The sequence below is a fragment of the Tachyglossus aculeatus genome, chromosome 1, assembly GCF_015852505.1.
Source record: "Tachyglossus aculeatus isolate mTacAcu1 chromosome 1, mTacAcu1.pri, whole genome shotgun sequence".
In the NCBI taxonomy this organism is placed as follows: domain Eukaryota; kingdom Metazoa; phylum Chordata; class Mammalia; order Monotremata; family Tachyglossidae; genus Tachyglossus; species Tachyglossus aculeatus.
In genome coordinates, this window is record NC_052066.1 from 88,260,153 (window position 1) to 88,280,625 (window position 20,473).

The following is a 20,473-nucleotide window of genomic DNA, read 5'->3' on the forward strand; positions in this document are numbered from 1 at the left end:
CTCTCAAAAAATATGATTGCATGCCTGAATGAATGAATAAATGAAATCTCCCCCTGTTATCACCTCAAACTTAACATATCCAAAACTGAACTTTTTATCTAACCGAGGATAGAAAATGTTCCACTATCCACATTGTATGTACCTATCCTTAATTTATTTATATATATTAATGGCTGTCTCCCCCTCTGCCCCACCCCCCCCCCCTTCTCGACTGTCCCCCTTCTAGACTGTGAGCCCACTGTTGGGTAGGGATTGTCTCTATATGTTGCCAACTTGTACTTCCCAAGTGCTTAGTACAGTGCTCTGCACATAGTAGGCGCTCAAATACGATTGATTGATTGCGCTCATTGTGGGCATGGACCACCTTTACCAACTCTGTTGTACTGTACTCTCTCCCAAGCGCTTAGTACAGTGCTCTGCCCAGAGTAACCACTCAATACGATCGATCTATAAGAGTGGCAGCAGTAACAATCAATCAATCATATTTATTGAGCACTTACCATGTGCAGAGCACTGTACTAAGCGCTTGGGAAGTACAAGTTGGCACGCAGTAACACTTTCCTGCTCCCATGCCTGTGCAGGCAGCGAAAGCCTTGGTGCTCGGAAAATGAGATCAGAGCGGGCCCCAGGACCTACTCTAATCCAGTCCAACTAACCGTGTCTCTTCCCCAACCCTTTCTCCTCATTCACTCTCCACCCTCCAGTGCCTCTCTCTCTTCTCCCCCACCAAGGGACAGAGACCTTGTCTAATTCCCACCTCTGTGTCGTCTCCCACAGAGCTCTGTATAGTGTTCTCCACCCAGTAGGCATTTAATACATTCTATTACTCCTACCACCATGGTGTAAGCTGACACAACCAGACCTCCTCTTATCACTACGCCATTTTGTTCCTATCTGTCAGGCTTGCTGACGACGCGATTTTTCTCTCTCGCCCCTGTTTTGGGGTATCGCTTTAGAAAACCATATCACCCTAAACTGGAAGCTTTCATCAGTCACATGGCAAGGGGGACGGAAGGCCTGCTGGACGGCGCCCTGAGCAGCCTGCCTCTCTACCCCAGTCACTCCTTGTGTGAAATGGGAGAACTCACCCAGACAGGTAGGAGCCACTTGCCCATCGACATCTCTGTGGGATCTTGGGTTCCCTTATTTCGGTTTCACGGGTGTACACTCCAAGGGCTGGGCACCTGGACTAGGGAATCTCAGCCGGACATCCAGGCTCCAAGCCTGGCCTGTCATTGATCCCACAACGATTGGTGGAGACCATGTCCTCTCTGCAGCCCATCGCTTCCCGAGACTGTATTCCCCTGCAAGAGAAAGGGCCACAGGGAGCAAACGGATGAGTCCTCTCTGGTTTCAGGAAGCTCTATTTTTGTCAGGAACTAATGGCCAAAATCTAAGACAAGTGCCTCGGGGCACACCTTCAGGAAATCATTCCTGGGACTTTCAAGCTTCCTAATTTATGGAAAACCAGGGGTGTCGATCAGCCCAGTTTGCAGAAATAGGCTCTGGACAAGTGGACGGCGGCTGCAGCAGGGTGGGAGTTGAGAAGTCCCGAACCCCGGGCTGAAGGCCAGGGTCCCAGAAGGCCCTAAGTTGGCCCAGTTCCCTCCCGCTCCCCCAGAGCCAGGCAGCTTGTGCCAAAAACGGGACCATGCCGGGTGGCAGGACCAGGCAAGAGGATATCTTGAAGAAATGGTTTCTCAATACATAGAGGGAGATGTTTAACTTGAAAAGTTAGGAAAATCCCCAGGGTTTTCCCCGATTGACTGAGCTACATTTTTTGTTCATTTTTTTTTTCCTTCCCCTAGCCCCGATACTAACCAAAGCTTTCTGTTGTCGTCCACAATAGGGGTCGTGCAGCACTTGCGAAATGGACAGCTGTTACGGGACATTTATTTAAAGAAGCACAGACTCCTCCCCGACGACTGGACGGCCAAGCATCTTTACCTGGAGACGACTGGAAAAAGCCGAACTCTTCAGAGTGGGCTGGCCCTGCTCTACAGCCTCCTCCCTGACTTCGACTGGAAGAAGATTAACTTTAGGCACCAGTGGAGCACCATCTTTTGCTCGGGCAATTGCGACTGCCCGATGAGAAACCATTATCTGGAAGAGGAACAGCGGCGCCAGTACAGCTTGCGTGTGAAGAACAGCCTTTTGGAGAAAACCTACGTGGAGATGGCCAGGATAGTCGGCATTCCCACACGGCAGCTGAGAGCCGCCAACCCCATCGATTCCATGCTGTGCCATTTTTGCCACAACGTCAGCTTCCCCTGTACCAAAAATGGCTGCATCGACCTGGAGCACTTTAAGGTGATCAAGACGCATCAGTTAGAGGATGAGAGAGAGAGACGGGAAAAGAAACTGTATTTCAAGTACGCCCGCCTCGCCGCCCACCCCATCCTCAACCAAACGGTGAACCGCCTGCAGCGCATTGCAGAAGGCAGGAAAGAAGAGCTTTTCGTCCTCTATTCCGCCCACGACGTCACCTTGTCGCCGGTCCTCAGTGCCTTGGGGATTTCCGAAGCCAGGTTCCCACGATTCGCTGCCCGACTGGTCTTCGAGCTCTGGCAGGACGGAAAAAACCCCAGTGAACACTTCGTCCGCATCCTCTACAACGGCGTGGATGTCACTTACCGTACCTCTTTCTGCCAGGACCACCATAAGCATTCCAGCAAGCTCATGTGCCCCCTGGAAAACCTGGTCCGATTTGTCAAGAGGGACATGTTCACGGTGTTCAACAGCAGTAGCTACTATGAGGCGTGCCACAAGAGGGAATTTTAAAAGGGAGTCGGTTCGGGTTTCACAAAAGCTGTGTGTGTAGAGGAGGGGTGAATCGACCCTTCCTCCCGTCTTCCAGAGCTTTGTTTCCACCGCTAAGGGTACGCAAAGGTAGCGCTTTTAAAAACCTTTTAGGGTCTTAGTTCTTGTCCGGATGGGTAGTCTTTGTGGAGAAGTAAGTCATTTGCCACGAACCCCGGTTCACCGAGGAACAGTGGTGCACAGTTGCTAACCGGCTTAGCTCGAAAAGGGTGTTGGGGTTTCTTCTTCGGCCAGAGTACCTTTGGGTCACCACAGCACTTTGGTTTGCTCATTGTCTGCCACTCTCCTGAAGTGATTAACATAGACAGCCAGCCCCCGCCCCTCATTCGAATTAATTTGAAATCCTCCCCAAACGAGTTGCCGGTTACAACTGTCCCCAAAGGGAACATCATTCCCGTTCCTCGTCTGCCAGGAGGCGAACTTCTTAGAGCGGCGGATGTTTGGGAAAGGGTCCAACGCGGTCCTGATGCTTTGATTGCACTTTCAGCACTTTCACAACAATCTGAACGTCCGCGAAACCTTGGCATCGGCTCCTCCCGTCTGGGTGGCTGGACACGGAATCCTTAGTTCATAAGGAGTGATAGAGAGCAGTAGCGGGAGAAAGGGAGCCGTAAACCAGAGCCAAGTTTGATGCTAAAATTTTTAGGATATTTAAGTTTTAGTATGTTCGAGGTCATGAAAAACAGACTGTGGTACAACCTAGTTAAATGTCTTTCAACTATGCGTTTAGTCGAATTGCTGTTTGAAGCAGGAGAGTTTGGGTAAAATTTTCATAGTCCACTTGGTACTTTTATAGTTTAGGAAAGTATTTTCTAAGACCTTTCTTCTGTGCTGTCTGTAGGTACTTCTTACTTGTTTAGTTTACAAAGGGCTATGAAAAGCTGTTTTTTGGGCACTTCCCCTTGACCAATAAGCTTGAACAAAAGAGCATCGATGGGTAATTATCCAAACTGTAGAACTGAACCGGTTTTAGAACTGCTTTCATCTGTTATAGTAGTAAGTTCTGATTTTACTGTCAATGCAAACTTTTGGAGAAAGTTTCTTTACTAGAGATTTAAATAATTTTGTAACGATGGATTTTTACGTTTAGAAATCGATCTAATTTAGTCTGTGATTTGTGAGCATAGGTGCTAGAGGAAATGTAACCTATAAGTGAGAATCCCTTCTCTCACTGCCATTCCACCCTTTTCCTCTCTTCGCCCAAAGCTGCCTCCGAATCCATTTGTTTGCATTAATAAATGTTAAGTTTGTTTCTACGACTTGCTGAGCACTGTGTCATCTTGCTCTACTTTTTAACCGTTTCATTCCAGGAGCCGTGCCCTCCATTGGGAGCTCCTGGGGTACGGGTCAAGGATCACCCGGAGGGGGAACCACCCTGTCCCCAACTGCCCAGTTTTCCCCAGAATGGGGCTTGGGTGAGCCCTCACTTAGGAATGCCTTCTGGGGACCTGCAGCCTACACCCTGATGCACCCCCACACACACACTTCCCTGGTACACCCTCTTTCATTCATTCAATCATATTTATTGAGTGCTTACTTTGTGCAGAGCACTGTACTAAGCACTTGGGAAGTACAAGTTGGCAACATATAGAGACTCTTCCAGACACTGAGGCGGTAAATGGGAATGGAGACAGGCTAGCCACATTGTCAGTGGAATCATGTACCTGCTGTATAAACTAATGATAATAATTGGGGGATTTAAGTGCTTACGATGCACCAAGCACTGGGGTCGATACAATCCAATATAAGACTATGTCCGGGCTCCAATGGATCCCTGAAGCATCTCCTGCCCACCGAAATCAGCCTTGGCTTCTGCGTGCCAACTCCAGAGCCCATTGCCCTACACAGGACAGGTAGGAGCTGAAGATGGAGCGCACCTTAAAGTGTTTCCATGGGAAAACCATGCCATCCAGGGTGGGCTGGGGGAGAGCATAACCTCTTAGGAATGTGGAAAAAGGTAGAGGGCTCCGGGGGAGGGAGGAAGGGTGTGGAGGAGTTCTCTCCTTCTATGCTGTAAACTCGTTATAGGCGGGGAATGTGTCTGCTAATTCTGTTGTACTCTCCCACATGCTTAGTACAGTGCTCTCCTTGTAGTTCGCGCTCAATAAATACAGTTGATTGAGTTTGCAGGCCAAAGGTGAGGTACAACCAAAGGGAGAGGGATCGAAAGGCAGATGGGGTAAGGAAATGCAAGATTATGACTTCCCTCAGGAAAAGAGGAACCAGCAGCAGTGCTGACCATCCTGTTACTACTCTTCTTCTTATTATTGTTATTATTATAGTATTTAAGTGCTTACTATGTGCTGGGCACTGTACTGAGGTCTGGAAGGATACGAGCAAATCGGGTTGGACATAGTCCCAGTCCCACTTGGGGCTCACAGTCTCAATCCTCATTTTACAGATGAGGTAACTGAGGCCCAGAGGAAAAAATAAATAAATGATGTCACTTGTTAAGCACTTACTCTGTGCGAAGCACTGTTCTAAGCGTTAGGGGATACAGGGTGATCAGGTTGTCCTACATGGGGCTCACTGTCTTAATCCCCATTTTACAGATGAGGTAACTGAGGCTTAGAGAAGTTAAGTGATTTGCCCAATGTCACACAGCTGACAAGTGGAGGAGTTAGGATTAGAACCCATGACCTCTCACTCCCAAGCCTGGGCACTTTCCACTGAGCCACGCTGCTTCTCAGAGAAGTGAAGTGATTTGCCCTAGGCCACACAGCAGACAAGTGGCGGAGCTGAGATTAGAACCCATGACCTTCTGACTTGAGCGCTCTATCCACTGTGCCATGCTGGTCTCTTGGACTGCAGCTTTGAGGGCCACCCCTGCTACAAGGCTGGAGGCATTCTAACCAGCTCTGGTGGGAGGGATAGTGAGGTGACCAAAGTCACTCCAGCGCTGGGGGCATTCAGCCTTTGTGACCCTGCCAGCCCCACGGCTCAAAAGCCCAGTATTGAGCGCTAAGCATTTTCCTCTGCCATCAGCGGCCCCACCTCTGGGGACTCCTATGAGGGGTCCTGCCATTTCTCGGCACTGCAACTGAGAAGACTTCCTTCAGGGGTAAATGGATCTTCTGCTTTTATGAATAAGAAAAATAATAAATTACTGTATTTGTTAAGCATTTATGAAGTGTCAAGCACTATTCTAGGCGCTGGGGAACATATAAGGTAATCAGGTAGGATGGTCATGGATTTGGGTTATTGATGCTAAGTGGGTTTGGCTCAAATGAATTGAATTGCATTTTACTTTATTCCCCACCCCCAGCCCCAGCTCCTCTCCTTTTTCTTGTTGGATCTAGGCAAATGGCCACCTTCAGCTCGGCTACAGAGGCCAATAAGCTTGTTGTGGGCAGGGAATGCATCTGTTTATTGCTATATTGTACTCTCCCAACTGTTTAGCATAATAATAATAATAATGACATTTAAGCACTTACTATGTACAAAGCACTGTTCTAAGCACTGGGGAGGATACAAGGTGATCAGGTTGTCCCACGTGGGGCTCACAGTCTTAATCCCCATTTTACAGGTGAGCAAACTGAGGCCCAGAGAAGTGACTTGCCCAAAGGCACACAGCTGACAATTGGCAGAGCCCGGATTTGACTCCATGACCTCTGACTCCCAAGCCCGTGATCTTTCCACTGAGCCACGCTGCTTCTCTACGTAGTGATCTGCTCTCAGTAAGCGCTCAGTAAATAGGACTGAATGAATTGGAGAGCTGGCCTGAACTGCAGTGAAGTCAATGAAGTCATCACAACCCCATCTTCACAGAGCAATCTTAGAACTGCAAGGGTGTGGCCAACTTTAGCAGGAGAACTCAAATGGGCCAGGATTTACCCTCTGCTGCATGGCGTAGTGGATAGAGCACGGCCCTGGGAGTCAGAAGGTCACGGGTTCTAATCCTGACTCTGCCACTAGTCTGATGCGTGACCTTAAGTCACTTTACTTACCTGGGCCTCAGTTACCTCATCTGTAAAATGGTGATTAGATTGTGAGCCCCGTGTGGGACAGGAACCGTGTCCAACCTGATTTGGTTGTCCACCCCAGTGCTTAGTACAGTGCCTGGCACATAGTAAGCATTGAACAAATACCGTAATTATCATTATTATTATTCTTTAGCCATCTGTGGTAGTACAGTGCCTGTCACATAGTAAGCATTGAATAAATACCGTAATTGTTATTATCATTATTATTATTCTTTAGCCATCTGCGGTACGCAGCTCCAAAGTGGGCACATGCCAGGTACCCCAGAGTCCAGGTCAGAAGTAGCGTGGCTCAGTGGAAAGAGCCCGGGCTTTGGAGTCAGAGGTCACGGGTTCAAATCCCCGCTCCTCCAACTGTCAGCTGTGTGACTTTCGGCAAGTCACTTCATTTCTCAGGGCCTCAGTTCCCTCATCTGTAAAATGGGGATTAAGACTGTGAGCCCCATGTGGGAGAGCTCACCTCCTCCAGGAGGCCTTCCCAGACTGAGCCCTCTCCTTCCTCTCCCCCTCCCCAAGCCTCACCTCCTTCCCCTCCCCACAGCACCCGTATATATTTGTACGTATTTATGAGAAGCAGCGTGGCTCAATGGAAAGAGCACGGGCTTTGGAGTCGGAGGTCATGGGTTCAAATCCCGGCTCCACCACTTGTCAGCTGTGTGACTTTGGGCAAGTCACTTCACTTCTCTGGGCCTCAGTTCCCTCATCTGTTAAATGGGGATTTAAACTGTGAGCTCCCTGTGGGACAACCTGATCACCTTGTGACCTCCCCAGCGCTTAGAACAGTGCTTTGCACATAGTAAGCGCTTAACAAGTACCATTATTATTATTACTGTCACTTCCCTGGGCAACACCCACCTCTGCCGCCGGCCGACCATCAGGATAAGAGACGGAGAGTCAAAACCTTGTTAGAGTGAGAAAACCGAAGGCTCCAGGCACGTGAAAAACTTGCTTTGATTTCTAACAGAAAAGGGGTTTACTCTGCAGTGGGGAATGGTCCTCTGGCAGCACATCGTTGATCCCACTGAGATCCCGCTGGGAATTTGGAGGTTTGTGGATGCCTGGAAGAGAGCTACGAAGGGCAGCCACATGTCCCCGAGGGGGCCCAAGAAGTCTCACTGCACATCTCCTGTGTTCAAATACCACACTTATTCTGCGCTCCCGCACATTCCCCTGGCTTCAGCTTCACCTTTGCCCTCCCGTGGCTCCTTGTCTCTATATGTTGCCAACTTGTACTCCCCAAGCGCTTAGTACAGTGCCCTGCACAAAGTAAGCACTCAATAAATACGATTGAATGAATGGATTAGACGGACGCGCCGACTCTCACTGCCATAGATGCTTTCGTCGGGCCTGTTGTCTGGAGGCTCAGAAGCAGCGTGGCTCAGTGGAAAGAGCGCGGGCTTGGGAGCCGGAGGTCATGGGTTCGAATCCCGCCTCCCCCATATGTCTGCTGTGTGACCTTGGGCAAGTCACTTCACTTCTCTGTGCCTCAGTTCCCTCATCTGTAAAATGGGGATTAAGACTGTGAGCCCAACGTGGGACAACCTCATCTCCTTGTGTTCCCCCCCAGCGCTTAGAACAGTGCTTTGCACATAGTAAGCGCTTAACAAATACCAACATTATTATTATTATTCAATGAGCGGTTACCGTGCGCAGAGCACCGTACTAAGCACTTGGGATGATGACGGTATTTGTTACTATGTGCCGAGCACTGGACAAAGCGCTGGGGTAGATACAAGGTAACCGGGTTGTCTCACATGGGGCTCGGAGTCTTCATCCCCATTTTACAGATGAGGTAACTGAGGTGCAGAGAAGTGACTTCCCAAAGTCATACAGCTGATGATTGATGGAGCCGGGATTAGAACCCACGACCTCTGACTCCCAAACCCAGGCTCACTGAATTAAGCCATGGTTCTTGGGAGCGTACAACGTAGACGTAGACGTGTTCCCTGCCCAAGACAAGCTTAGAGTTTACGGGGGAAGAAAGACGCCACTCACCTCCGATCCCCTACATTTGGCTACTCCTTGTCAAGACAGAAATGATCCAGTGTTCCCCCTCTCCCTTCCCAGCACCCGTCCCGTACCGATGGGCGTCGGGCAGCGAGGGCCGAGAGTGGGACCATCCCTCCCTGTATCCATGCTCCGAAGATGAGGAGAAAGGGGAGAGTCGATGGGGAGAGAAGAGGGAGGTGAAAAGGAGACTGGTTTGGAAAGCCCCAGAATGGGGGTGGACAGTCACGGTTGTTTTTTTTGCGGTGGTTAACGGCAGGTTGTGGGGGACGGGGAAGAGGAGGAGCAAGAAGGAAAAGCGACATAGTGTAGGGGATAGAGCTGGGCCTGGGAGTGGAAGGTCATGGGTTCTAATCCCGGCTCCACCGCTTGTCTTGTAAGTCACTTCACTTCTCTGGGCCTCAGCTCCCTCATCTGGAAAACGGGGATTAAGACTGTGACCCCCACGTGGGACGACTTGATCACCTTGTAACCTCCCCAGCGCTCAGAACAGTGCTTTGCACATAGTAAGTGCTTAATAAATGCCATCATTATTATTCTCTGTGCCTCAGTTACCTCATCTGCAAAATGGGGATTAAGACTGTGAACCCCACGTGGGATGACTTGATCACCTTGTAACCTCCCCAGCGCTTAGAACAGTGCTTTGCACATAGTAAGCGCTTAATAAATGCCATCATTATTATTCTCTGTGCCTCAGTTACCTCATCTGTAAAATGGGGATTAAGACTGTGAATCCCACGTGGGATGACTTGATCACCTTGTAACCTCCCCAGTGCTTAGAACAGTGCTTTGCACGTAGTAAGTGCTTAATAAATGCCATCATTATTATTTTATTATTATTCTCTGTGCCTCAGTTCCCTCATCTGTAAAACGGGGATTAAGACTGTGAACCCCACGTGGGACGACTTGATCACCTTGTAACCTCCCCAGCGCTTAGAACAGTGCTTTGCACACAGTAAGCGCTTAATAAATGCCATCATTATTATTCTCTGTGCCTCAGTTACCTCACCTGCAAAATGGGGATTAAGACTGTGAACCCCACGTGGGACGACTTGATCACCTTGTAACCTCCCCAGCGCTTAGAACAGTGCTTTGCACATAGTAAGTGCTTAATAAATGTCATCATCATTATTATTATTCTCTGTGCCTCAGTTACCTCATCTGTAAAATGGGGATTGAGGCTGTGAGCCCCACGTGGGTCAGGGACTGCGTCCAACCTGACCACCTTGAATCTACCCCAGCTGCCTTCAAAACAGTGCTTGGCTCATAGTAAGCACTTAAATACCATTATCATTACTAATGATAATAATAATAAAATGACTTACAGTGCCACCACCGTCTGAAACTGCAACAGAGGGATCAGGCAGGGTGGAAGGAGCCCCATGTGGGACTGGGGGAGTCGAGGAGTCCCCGGACGGCCCCCTCGCCCGCTGTGGGAAGCTATGTCAGAGTCAGAGGTCATGGGTTCGAATCCCCACTCCGCCACGTCTGCTGTGTGATCTTGGGCAAGTCACAACTTCTCTGGGCCTCAGTGACCTCATCTGTAAAATGGGGATTAAGACTGGGAGCCCCACGTGGGACAACCTGATCACCCTGTATCCCCCCCCCAGAGCTTAGAACAGTGCTTTGCACGTAGTAAGCGCTTTACAAATGCCAATTATTATTAATTATTATTAGGGCCCTTGGCAGTGAGTGCTGGCAAGGATGTCCGGTCCATTGGTCAGCTTTCCGACCACCTTCAGGAAATGCCACAGGGCAAGCGGAGGCAGGGGCTCCCCAGCTGCCCCCGCCTTCCCCCAGCCAAAACCACTTCTTCCCGGGGAGCCTTCCAACGTGGTGCCGGCAGCCGGATCACCTGCCACGCCAGGATGGATCTTCAAACACCTCTGCAGCCAAGGGGCCTTGCTGCCACACAGCAATGGGAACGAGCCAGCGTAGGGGCCCCGCTGGACTAGGCCCACCTTCAGACTTGTGTAGGGGGGAGAGAGTCAGGGCCACCTGACCAGATACACGATAGCCAGATGAAACCAAAAAGCCACTTGCCACCAGAGTCGGTCCTGTCAAGGGGTTGGTTGTAAGAGTGTGTGCACTCTTCCTACTCCCAGCCTCCTCAGCTGCTGCTCCATCTGTCTCTGCAACTCCCCCAAAAGCCCCTTAGCCCAAACTCGTCGTCATTCATTCACTCATTCAATCGCATTTATTGAGCGCTTACTGTGTGCAGAGCACTGTACTAAGCGCTTGGAAAGTACAAGTTGGCAGCACATAGAAACGGTCCCTACCCAACTGTGGGCTCACAGTCTAGAAGGGGGAGACAGAGAACAAAACAAAACATATTAACAGAATAAAATAGAATATGTACAAGTAAAATAAATAGAGTAATAAATACATACAAACGTATATATATAGGTGCTGTGGGGAAGGGAAGGAGGCAAGGCAGGGGGAATGGAGGGAGGGGAGAGAGGAAGGAGGGGGCTCAAGCTTCACATTATTGGCATCTGGCCACAGCCTCTCTGTCCATCCCTCTCTGCTCGGGACCCTTGCAGCCCCCTCCGTCCAAGACCCCATAGAGTCCCAGGGTCGGGCAGGAGGGAACCAGAGGGGGGCACAGGGGAGGGCAGCCATGGTCATTCATTCATTCAATCGTATTTCATAATAGTAATAATAATAATGATGGTATTTGTTAAGCACTTACTGTGTGCAAAGCACTGTTCTAAGCACTGGGGGGATGTAAGGTGATCAGGTTGTCCCACGTGGGGATCACAGTCTTAATCCCCATTTTACAGATAACTGAAGCCCAGAGAAGTCAAGTGACTTGCCCAAAGTCACACAACTGACAATTGGCGGAGCTGGGATTTGAACCCGTGACCTCTGACTCCCAAGCCCGGGCTCTTTCCACTGAGCCACGCTGCTTCTCTTCTTTATTAGGCGTTTACTGTGTGCAGAGCACAGCGTAAATCCAACTTGCCAAATCCAACGGCTCATACTCTGTCCTAATCCTCCTCGACCTCTCAGCTGCCTTTGACACTGTGGACCACCCCCTTCTCCTCAACACGCTATCTGACCTTGGCTTCACAGACTCCGTCCTCTCCTGGTTCTCCTCTTATCTCTCCGGTCATTTTTTCTCAGTCTCTTTTGCAGGCTCCTCCTCCCCCTCCCATCCTCTTACTGTGGGGGTTCCCCAAGGTTCAGTGCTTGGTCCCCTTCTGTTCTCAATCTACACTCACTCCCTTGGTGACCTCATTCGCTCCCACGGCTTCAACTATCATCTCTACGCTGATGACACCCAGATCTACATCTCTGCCCCTGCTCTCTCCCCCTCCCTCTGGGCTCGCATCTCCTCCTGCCTTCAGGACATCTCCATCTGGATGTCCACCCACCACCTAAAGCTCAACATGTCGAAGACTGAGCTCCTTGTCTTCCCTCCCAAACCTTGTCCTCTCCCTGACTTTCCCATCTCTGTTGACGGCACTACCATCCTTCCCGTCTCACAAGCCCGCAACCTTGGTGTCATCCTCGACTCCGCTCTCTCATTCACCCCTCACATCCAAGCCGTCACCAAAACCTGCCGGTCTCAGCTCCGCAACATTGCCAAGATCCGCCCTTTCCTCTCCATCCAAACCGCTACCCTGCTCATTCAAGCTCTCATCCTATCCCGTCTGGACTACTGCACCAGCCTTCTCTCTGATCTCCCATCCTCGTGTCTCTCTCCACTTCAATCCATACTTCATGCTGCTGCCCGGATTATCTTTGTCCAGAAACGCTCTGGACATATTACTCCCCTCCTCAAAAACCTCCAATGGCTACCGATCAATCTGCGCATCAGGCAGAAACTCCTCACCCTGGGCTTCAAGGCTCTCCATCACCTCGCCCCCTCCTACCTCACCTCCCGTCTCTCCTTCTACTGCCCAGCCCGCACCCTCCGCTCCTCCACCGCTAATCTCCTCACTGTACCTCGCTCTCGCCTGTCCCGCCATCGACCCCCGGCCCACGTCATCCCCCCGGGCCTGGAATGCCCTCCCTCTGCCCATCCGCCAAGCTAGCTCTCTTCCTCCCTTCAAGGCCCTGCTGAGAGCTCACCTCCTCCAGGAGGCCTTCCCAGACTGAGCCCCTTCTTTCCTCTCCCCCTCGTCCCCCTCTCCATCCCCCCCATCTTACCTCCTTCCCTTCCCCACAGCACCTGTATATATGTATATATGGTTGTACATATTTATTACTCTATTTATTTATTTATTTTACTTGTACATTTCTATCCTACTTATTTTATTTTGTTGGTATGTTTGGTTCTGTTCTCTGTCTCCCCCTTTTAGACTGTGAGCCCACTGTTGGGTAGGGACTGTCTCTATGTGATTCCAATTTGTACTTCCCAAGCACTTAGTACAGTGCTCTGCACATAGTAAGCGCTCAATAAATACGATTGATTGATTGATTGATTGAAATACCAACATTAGGGACTGTCTCTATATGTTGCCAACTTGTACTTCCCAAGCGCTTAGTACAGTGCTCTGCACACAGTAAGCGCTCAATAAATACGATTGATGATACTAAGCACTTGGAAAAGTACAATACAGCAATAAAGAGTGATAATCTCTGCCCACATTGAGCTCACAGCCCAGATCTTTGTGGCCAGCTGCCCCACCTCAGGGCTCCGCTGCTTTGTGGGGGAAAATCCATGAGGAAATTGTGAAAAAGGGAAGGGAGTTCAGAGAGTTGTTTTTTGGGAGGGTGGGTTGGGAGCTCTGGGCAGGCGAGTCAAGGGGGCAAAAGTTTCAAGGGGGATTAGGCAATAGGGTGGAGAAAATGGAATCAAAAGGCTTACCTGAACTGCAGCTTTGAGGACAGGGCCAGGCCGATATCTCCTCTCCCAGCACTTAGTCTAGTGCTCTGCAAGGACCAGGTGGTCAGTTAATTACTCCAGGTGCAGAAATCTGATTGCAGATGTATCCCAGGATCCAGAAGCCCCACCTCTGAAGCTTCACCTGATTATGGATGTTAATCCTTCAATCAATTAATCAATCAATCGCATTTATTGAGCGCTTACTGTGTGCAGAGCACTGTACTAAGCGCTTGGGAAGTCCAAGTTGGCAACATATAGAGACAGTCCCTACCCAACAGTGGGCTCACAGTCTAAAAGGGGGAGACGGAGAACGAAACCAAACATACTAACAAAATAAAATAAATAGAATCAATCAGTCTGATGGGGCTCTCTCTGGTGGGAGCAGTTAGGCCAGCACTCCAGACTGGAAGTGGAGCACGGCCCCTCCCTCTCCCCCATCTCCTCTCCATATTTGCTTTTAATTCTCGAGCCCCCTGCCCTGCTGGAGCTCCACACCCCTCTGTCATAGCAGAAGGGAGGCAGGAAAACGGCCCCGGCTGGGACCTTCCAGGTGGCCAGATTGGGCCTGCCTTGCCTCCTTGCCCACACAGCGGGGCAGGCCGGGTGGGAGCCCACTGTCTTTTAGACTGTGAGCCCACTGTTGGGTAGGGACCGTCTCTATATGTTGCTGAATTGTACTTTCCAAGCGCTTAGTACAGTGCTCTGCACACAGTAAGTGCTCAATAAATACAATTGATTGATTTACCCAGCTGCATCATCTTCCCTTGCCACTCTTTCGGCTCCAACGGACCTCCCTCCGCCACCCGCTTCCAGCTCCAACCCCTCGGCAGCTGCAGCTCGTCGGCCAGGGTAGCTGCCTCTTAGGAACTCTGGCCTGGTGCAGGTGGCCGAAACCCTCTCTTGGAAGCCACGTATTGTCATCATCAATCGTATTTATTGAGCGCTTACTGTGTGCAGAGCACTGTACTAAGCACTTGCTGGGGAGATGTAGCTCTAGGGCCTGCAACAGGAAGAGGACGAGTGGGTCAGAGACTAGAGAAGGAGCCGGGAGGAGCCCACGAGGGTTGACTACTGTCGGGGGCCGCAGGCCAGAGGGGCCCAGGGCTCGGGAACAGCTGCAGCAGACCTAGAGGGCCCCAGAGCCCTCTAGAGATGAGGTAACTGAGGCACAGAGAAGTTAAGTGATTTGCCCAAAGTCACCCAGCTGACAATTGGCGGAGCTGGGATTTGAACCCGTGACCTCTGACTCCAAAGCCCGGGCTCTTTCCACTGAGCCACGCTGCTTCTCTTCTTTATTAGGCGTTTACTGTGTGCAGAGCACAGCGTGGCTCAGTGGAAAGAGCGAAGAGGCAGCACTTGGGCATTGGTTGGAGTCAAGAGAGGGGGCTTAGCCAAGTCAAACCATGCAGGTTCCCTGCTATCTGGGGCTGCAGGTCAATCAATCAATCAATCGTATTTATTGAACGCTTACTGTGTGCAGAGCGCTGTACTAAGCGCTTGGGAAGTACAGGTCGGCAACATATACAGTCCCTATCCAACAGTGGGCTCACAGTCTAAAAGGGGGAGACAGAGAACAAAACCAAACATACTAACAAAATAAAATAGAATAGATATGTACAGGTAAAATAGAGTAATAAATATGTACAAACATATATACATATATACAGGTGCTGTGGGGAAGGGAAGGAGGTAAGATGAGGGGGATGGAGGGGGGACGAGGGGGAGAGGAAAGAAGGGGCTCAGTCTGGGAAGGCCTCCTGGAGGAGGTGAGCTCTCAGTAGGGCCTTGAAGGGAGGAAGAGAGCTAGCTTGGCGGATGGGCAGAGGGAGGGCCTAGACCCGGGCAACCGGCTGCCGGGGCACCCCCTAACATTGTCCTGCCCCCATTCATTCATTCAATCGTATTTATTGAGCACTTACTGTGTGCAGAGCACTGTACTAAGCACTTGGGAAGTACAAGTTGGTGACATATAGAAACGGTCCCTACCCAACAATGGGTTCACAGTCTAGAAGGGGGAGAGCACTGGCAGCAGTACAGGCATACGGCCTGAGTGGAGGCTGTGACATTTACTGCTTTATTTGAAAAAAGGATACGGGGTCAAGTAAAGAGGGATGGTTTGGGGGGTCGAGGAAGCCCCCAGGCATCCCCCCAGTGCTTAGAACAGTGCTTTACACATAGTAAGCACTTAACAAATACCATCATTATTATTATTATAAGAGAAGCAGCGTGGCTCAGTGGAAAGAGCATGGGTTTAGGAGTCAGAGGTCATGGGTTCTAATCCCAGCTCCACCACTTGTCTGCTGTGTGACTTTGGGCAAGCCACTTAACTTCCCTGTGCCTCAGTTACCTCATCTGTAAAATGGGGATTAAGACTGTTAGCCCCATGTGGGACAACCTGATGACCTTGTATCGCCCCAGCACTTAGAACAGTGCTTGGCACATACTAAGCGCTTAACAAAAGCCATTATCATTATTATAATGGAGGGGAAGGACCAAGGAGAGAGGGGTTGGAAGAAGTGCCCTAATTTTTACTTCCCTGAAGGGCTCCGTGATCATGTAAACTAAAGGCCTCCAACCAGGAATTTATTCATTCACTCAATCAATCAATTAGGGGAAGCAGTATGGCTTAATGGAAAGAGCGTTGGCTTGGGAGTCAGAGGTCTTGGTTCTAATCCAAATACTGCCACTTATCAGCTGTGTGACTTTGAACAAGTCACTTAACTTCTCTGGGCCTCAGTAACCTCATCTGTAAAATGGGGATTAAGACTGTGAGCCCCATGTGGGACAACCTGATTACCTTGTATCTACCCCGGCTCTTAGAACAGTGCTTGGCACATAGTAAGCGCTTAACAAATGCCATAATTATTATTATTATTTATTGAGTCCTTACTGTGTGCAAAGAGCAATATACCAAGAGCTTGGGAGAGTACAATATAACAAAAACGGACACATTCTCTGCCTACAACAAGCTTAGTAAATTTGATTGATTGAATGAAGCAGTGTGGCTTAATGGATAGAGCACAGGCCCGGGAGTCAGAATGATATGGGTTCTAATCCTGACTTTGCCACATGACTGCTGTGTGACTTTGGGCAAGTCACTTAACTTCTCTGTGCCCCAATTACCTCATCTGTAAAAAATGGAGATTAGGAGTATGACTCCAAAATGGGACAGGGACTGTGTCCAATCAGATTAACTTGTATCTACCCCAGTGCTTAGAACAGTGCTTGGCACATAGTAAGTGCTAAACCATAATCATTATTATTATTATTCATCTCCCTTGGTATTTTGATATTTACTCTGTACCCAATTCCTGTGCTCTGAGATCTGATCTTGTAAATCTGTAGACTGTTTCCACCTTCACCAAGTGATCCTGGTATTCCATTACATTAGAATTATTAGGATAACTCTCTTTGCCATGACTTGTTTTTGCATTGCATATTCACTTGCCTCCTCAATCAATCAATCAATTGTATCTATTGAGCACTTATTGTGTGCAGGATGCTGTACTAAGTGCTTAGGAGAATACAACACAATAATGGACACATTCCCTGCGCATGACAAACTTACAGTCTAGTGGGGGAGACAGAAATTGACCTTGCTCAAATCATGTATCTTCTCTGGGCCTCAGTTTCCTCATCTGTAAAATGGGGATGAAATACCTCTCTCCTACTTAGATTGTAAAACCTATGTAGGGCAGGAACACTGTTTGACCTGGCTATTTTTGTATCTACCCCAGTGCTTAGTACAATGTCTGGCACAGAGAAGCACTTAACATACACCACAATCTTACACTCTTACAATGCACACTCAGTGTACACTCTTACATCCACTTAAAGAATAATAATAATAATGGTATTTGCTAAGTGCGTAATATGTGCCAGAGACTGTACTAAGTGCTGGGGTGGACACAAGTAAATAGAAGTGGACACAGTCCCTGTCCCATGTGGGGCTCACAGTCTCAATCCCCATTTTACAGCTGAAGTAACCGAGGCACCGAGAAGTGATTTGCCCAAGTCCACATGGCAGACAAGTGGCAGAGCTGGGATTAGAACCCATGACCTCTGATTCCCAGGCTAGTGCTCTATCCACTACACCATTTATTGAGCACTATACTAAGTAAATCCCCTCTCTGTTCTTTGCTCCCCCAGGAGACCTTCCCAGTTAATGATTGTACTCTCCCAAATGCTTAGTACAGTGTTCTGCACACAGTAAGCACTCAATAAATTCATTGAATCATATTTATTGAGCACTTACTGTGTGCAGTGCACTGTACTAAGCGCTTGGAAAGTACAATACTGTTGCTTGCTTGATTGATTGCTTGAGAGAGTTCAAAGCAACACAATCGGTGGACACAATCTGCGCCCGTAAGGAATGGAAGCAGCATGCTGTAGTAGATACAGCATAGGCCAGGGATTTCAAATGTCATGGGTTCTAATCCCGGCTTTGCCGCTTGTCTGCTGTGTGACCTTGGGCAAGTCCTTTAACTTCTCTGGGCCTCAGTTCCCTCATCTGTAAAATGGAGATTAAGACCGTGAGCCCCACGTAGGACGGGGACTGTGTCCATCTTGATTTGCTTGTACCTACCCCAGATCTTACTACAGTGCCTGGCATATATTAAACACTTAGCAAATACCATTATTATTATCGTTATTATTATACTTTAAGGGGATGTAAGAGTGTACCCCAAGACCCGTGCTTATATTGGTTTTCATTAGTGGTTCTGGCCTGTGTCCTCTGCCCAGGTAGACAGGAGCACACATTGTGAGAAGGTTGGCTTGAGCACAGGGGCAGACGGTAGCTAGGAAACAATGTTTCAGGGTGCTCCTTCTCAGCAGCACTGCCGACCCTGCCTTCTTCCAGTTCACACATCATTGTTGAATGAGACACATCCACTTTACCGTAGAATCTATCTGTGCTCCCTCTTAGCAGCTGGCTCCTGCTGCAACCCCAACTCGTCTTTTGTCATGGTATTTGCTAAGCGCTTACTATGTGCCAAGCACTGTTCTAAGCTCTGCGGTATCTGCAAGGTAATCAGGTCAGGCACAGTCCATGTCCCACATGGGAGCTCACAGCCTTAATCCCCTTTTTACAGATGAGGCAATTGAGGCACGGAGAAGGTAAGTGACTTACCCAAGGTCACACAACACACAAGTGGTGGAGCAGGGATTAGACCCCAGGTCCCTTGACTCCCAAGCCTGTCCCCTAACCACTGAGCCTTTACAAAGTATTGGAGAGCAAAGGGGATTGGTCTCTGAGGATCTTTCCTCTCTCAAATATAACCTTCCATTTCTTCGAATGTCCTGAAAATTGCATTTAGGTTTTTTTCTAATGACACTGTGAGTTCCCCCCCCCCTTTTGGAAATTAAGAATTGTATTATTGCAAAATATAAAGCTCTTCTTGCTAAAAGAAAGGAAAAAAATTAAAACAGGCACTTTTCACAGACCCCTATGCAACCTATAGTACCTCGACTTCCACGGCTTCTATTACCACCTTAATGTGGATGACTCCCTCATCTCATCTCCCTTGCTAGCTCTGACCTCCCTCCCCTATAATCTCACATTTCCTCCGGCCTCCAGACATCTCCCCTGCATGTCCTGTCATCACGTCAAACTCCATATGCCTAAAACTGACATTTTTTAATGGTATTTATTAAACTCTATGTGCCAGGCACTGTAACGAGTGCTGGAGTAGAAACAAACTAGTCGGGTCGGACACGTTGATGTCTCACCTGCGGCTCACAGTTTTACTTACTACTTTCCAGATGAGGTCACTGAAGACCAGGGAAGCGAAGTGACTTGCCCAAGGTAGAGCGTGGATTAGAAGCAGGTCTCTGACGCCCAAGTCCATGCTCTTTCCACTAGTCCAGGCTGCTTCTCTTCACCCTCAAAGTGCTGCTCTCTTCCACTTACCTTTCCCATCTCAGTCAACACCACCACCATCCTCCCCAGCCTGGAGGCCTGCAGCCTTGGCATTATCCTCAACTCCTCACACTTTTTAATTTCCCCATATTCAGTCTGTGACCGAGTCCCGCTGGCTCTTCCTCCACAACATTTCCAGGATCTGTTCCTCCTTCTTTATCTAAAAAACCACCACAGTAATCCAAGCATTTAATACAGTGCTCTGCACACAATAAGCACTCAATAAATACGATTGAATGAAAAGCCCTTGTCATGCCCCTCCTGGACTACTTCACCAGCCTCTTCACTGACTTGTACTTTCCAAGTGCTTAGTACAAGTGCTCTGCACACAGTAAGCGCTCAATAAATACGATTGAATGAACGAACTGACCTCCCCGCTTTCTGTTTCTCCAGTTCTTACTTCACTCTGCTGCCTGGTTCATTTTCTAAACCAGCATTCTGCCTACATCTCCTGACTCCTCTAAATCGGCTAATGGTTGTCCATTCCTCTCCTCATCAGGTAGCAACTCCTGACCTTTGGTTTTCAGGCACACAATCAGCTCCCTCCCTACCACTTAACTACTTTTTTCTACTATTACTCTACCAACGGCTTCATTCCTCTCAAGCCAACTTCTGTGTCTCGTTTTCATCTCTCTCCAAATCTGGAGCTCTTTCCCCGCTTTCATATCTCTCAGACCATAATCTTCCTCTTCTGAAATTGAATTTCTTCAGGAGGCTTTTCATACTTAATTTCTAATTTCTTCCCCTTATCAATCTCCTTCAGAACTGTCAAGCAATCATATTTATTGAGTGCTTACTGTGTGTGCAGAGCACTGTATTAAGTGTCTAGCACTGTCCCTTCAACACTTCTGCAGGAGTTTTATATAATTCTTTGTACTCTATTACTTCCTCCTCTAATTCATTTTAGTGTTT

General features: G+C 48.9%; 1 protein-coding gene across 6 annotated transcripts in view; it reads left to right on the plus strand.

The window, feature by feature from the left end:
• Positions 1-4,079, plus strand: part of PXYLP1 (2-phosphoxylose phosphatase 1) — a 103,032-nt gene extending 98,953 nt beyond the window's left edge. For all 6 annotated transcript variants that reach the window (XM_038749711.1, XM_038749689.1, XM_038749673.1 and 3 more), the window contains 2 exons: positions 957-1,096; positions 1,850-4,079. In XM_038749711.1, coding sequence (XP_038605639.1) covers positions 957-1,096; positions 1,850-2,781 — 1,072 coding nt within the window. In that variant the 3' untranslated portion in view covers positions 2,782-4,079. The remainder of the gene's footprint in view (positions 1-956; positions 1,097-1,849) is intronic.
• Positions 4,080-20,473: the final 16,394 nt, after the last annotated feature.